This window comes from Phoenix dactylifera, chromosome 2 (assembly GCF_051530095.1).
Source record: "Phoenix dactylifera cultivar Ajwa chromosome 2, Ajwa_hap1_PhDact_Kaust_v1.1, whole genome shotgun sequence".
Lineage (NCBI taxonomy): Eukaryota > Viridiplantae > Streptophyta > Magnoliopsida > Arecales > Arecaceae > Phoenix > Phoenix dactylifera.
In genome coordinates, this window is record NC_143191.1 from 11,682,835 (window position 1) to 11,686,268 (window position 3,434).

At 40.5% G+C, this 3,434-nt stretch overlaps 1 protein-coding gene across 1 annotated transcript; it reads right to left on the reverse strand.

Annotated features, from left to right (window-relative positions):
- Window positions 1-850: 850 nt before the first annotated feature.
- LOC120112330 (cytochrome P450 71A1-like) lies at window positions 851-3,057 on the reverse strand. Its single transcript, XM_039131343.2, has 2 exons — window positions 1,732-3,057; window positions 851-1,647 (listed from the first exon to the last, which is right to left on the reverse strand). Exons 1-2 carry the CDS (start codon window positions 2,629-2,631, stop codon window positions 1,024-1,026), a joined length of 1,524 nt encoding a protein of 507 aa, XP_038987271.2. The 5' UTR covers window positions 2,632-3,057; the 3' UTR covers window positions 851-1,023.
- Between the last annotated feature and the right edge of the window lie 377 nt (window positions 3,058-3,434).

Below are 3,434 nucleotides of genomic sequence, written 5' to 3' on the forward strand. Positions count from 1 at the left end.
ATAAGTGCAGTATTTTGGCCCACTCTGTGGGGTATAAGTGCAGCATTTTGGCCCACTCTATAGGATATAAGCGAGGTTTGTTTCTGGCCTAGCCACATGGTATAAAATGGTCGTAGTTAAAAGCTACTGAGTTGAATGTGATTTGTTTCGAATCAGATTTATAATTATATATACGGATATTTGAAAGATACGAATTTCAATGAATTTGTATTTTGAAATGAAATTGATTATGTCTTTATACCAATTCATCGTAATTTGTATTTATATTTGAAGTTATTATAAGAATTATCTAGTTAAAGTATTCATTACTTACTAGGCTATCTAGCTTATTATACGATTTCTTACTATTTTTAGAGATCGGAAGAATTAGCTTAACTGGGGTTTTCAATTTAGGAGAGTGACTAGAAGAATTGCGGCACAAGTTATCTTAGATTATAATTTATTTAAATTGATCTATTATCCTAGACTAATGTTAGAATTGTGAGACATTGTAAGTTGAGTTAGTTGATGAAATAAAGATTGTATATTATTAGTTTAAATTATTCTGCTACATATTTATGATATCATAGTGAGATGCCTTGAATGCTTGCGGGGAAAGTTTTTTATAAGTATATGGTGGTTGCCATGACCCTCAGTTTGTGATTTCGGATCGGCGCATGACAATATTAATAGCGGAAAGTTGAAGCATTCTCTTCGTTAAAGAGAAGGTGATCAACCGAAGGAATCAATAATTGTACTATAGGAACCATTTTGGGCCAATAAGTAAATTCAGGTCTTATATATCTTTAACAAGAAAAGAAAATATATTCTCATAATAAAAAAGGAAGAAAAAATTGGGCTGCAAAAGAACTAACATGTCCAAATTTCGTATTTTAATTGAATGCACCAAAGCCAAATTCTCTCTCACATCAACTACTGCCAAATACATCATCTCAAGTTATTTCTAGCAAGGATCAAGCATGGATCCCTGCAAACCTAATTTCAAACAAAGCATTATTGAATAAATTGAAGCACGACAAACATCTACCAATCCATCTCACTGTATCTCTTGGCCACAAGACAGAGAGCTGATTTCCTGTGCGCTGTAAGACCAGCTGCTTCCTCCATGTCGACGTCCTCTGTCCTCATGCCGCTGGGTAATTCCCAGTCGAAACAGTACAAAAGGTTCGCAAGCACAAGCTCCACAAGCAGCAATCCAAGATGCTTCGCAGGGCAAATCCTTCGGCCTTCTCCGAATGGTATAAGCTCGAAATTACCATGTCCTTTGAGCTCAGAGGAGCTGTCCATGAATCTCTCAGGATAGAATTCATTAGGCTTATGCCAAGTATCTGCGTCTCTCCCCATCGCCCATGCGTTGATGAGTACCATTGTTTTGGGTGGAACGTCATAACCATCGATCATAAAATGCTTCATCGTCTCTCTTGGTATTAGTATTGCACCCGCAGGCCGCAGTCTCATCGCCTCCTTCACAACAGACTTGATGTAGTGAAGCTGATGGAGATCACTCTCCTCCACCCTTCCTTTCCTTCCCACGAAACCTCTGACTTCATCTTGCGCCTTCTTCATCGCTTGTGGGTGTCGCATGAGCTCCGCCATTGCCCACTCCACTGTTGCAGAGGATGTGCCCGTTCCAGCTATGAAGATATTCTGCAACAAAAAATAGAAGCTTAATCAACGTATACATCATATATACTTGACAAGAATTTGATGCGGATAGAGTGGTGTAAATACCATTAGTACTCCTTTGATGTGATCTTGAGTTATATAGTTTCCATCCTTTTGGATGCGGAGCAAAGCATCAATGGTGTCTTCATCTTGATCATCTTGTGGCCTCGTTGGATCGATGTGCTCATCAATGAGTTGTTGGTAGAAGTCATCGAGTTCAAGAAATATTTTCTCAAGCCTCGCTCGCATTCCTGTAAGCATGTCGACCCATTCGAAAGTTGGTAGGTAGTCGGCAACAAAGAAGCCACCTAACATGGCTTGGGCTTCTTTAAGGAGTTTGTGAAATCGACCTTCTTCTCCACCATGGTATCCTCTACCGAAGGCAGTTCGACATACGATACTGCTCGAAAGGGAGAATAACACCTTGCTCAGATTGATGGGGTTTAGATCGTTAGAACAAGATGATATTAAGCTCATAGTTCGGTGGATCTCCTCTTCTCTCATCGATCGAAACGAGAGCACCTTCTTGTTGCTAAAGAGTTCGATGATGCAGACCTTTCGAAGCTCCCTCCACTGGTCTCCATACGGTGCAAAGGCAACATCCAAGCAACCATAAGAGAGCTTTGTAAAGGGGAAGAGTGGCGCTCGGCTGCAGCACTCATGGTCGTGGGTCTTCAAGATCTCTCTGGCCATCGAGGGAGATGACACCACAAGGGTGGGTATCTTACCAAGCTTCAGATGCATGAGGGGGCCATGTTGTTGAGATAGTTGCCACAGGGAGTGGTGGGTGTGCTTCCCCAGTTGGTGCAGGTTTCCAATTATGGGAAGCTTGGCTGGGCCTGGTGGGAGCTTGGGAGCTGCAGTTTGTCCCTCCCTTTTTCTTGTAAGAAGTAGAAGAAGAGGGAAGAATGAAAGACCAAGGAAAAGAAATGGCAAGGAGGCCATAGTACTGGAAGGAAGAGCCATGAGTCTCTCTGCCGTTGTTGCAATGGAGGCAACTATCAATAGAAGAACATATATATATATATATACTCCTGATCTGCTGCTGATGACCACAGGCTTGTAACATGAAGCTTTGCTTTTCCAGTGAAATATGTAAGAATGTTACCAAGGACTTGCAAGTCGCTTGCAAACCGCGACTACAGTCTTGGACAATTATTCTCGACCGACAATTGCGTGAAAAACACCAGTGGAAATATAGATATTTGTATAATTTAATAATTTACTTGGTCTTGGTAGATCTTAGACCAAACTAAATTTTAGCACTACAACTTGACCACAACTAGATTGGATTGTCTTGTTCTGATCTAAAGCCAATCCAATTATACTTAAAAATCTGACACGGTTTAAACATTATGGATTATATGACACCCAATTGGTCCTACTATCTTTTTCTGGACCCACCCCCACCCACCCCATTTCAAATTTAAGAGGCTAAAATGCTTCCAGCCGTGGCGATCGTCTGCAGTCATGGGATGATGTTACATGTATGATGTTACATGTGTAGCCAATAATGTCTTAAATTTGGAGTTGGAGCTTTTATATTTCCTTACCCTATACAAATGTTGTTTGCTTTCATTAGGGTTGCAATTGGGTCGGATCAGACATAAACAGATCGGGTCAGATGCGAGTCGGATCAAATGCATGTCGGATCAGGAAATCATAAATCTGAACCCAATCTATTTATTAAACAGGTCAAAAATTACAACCTGAACCTGTCATGTTTAATAAATAAGTAATCCGATTTGATCCGTTTAATCTACTTAATA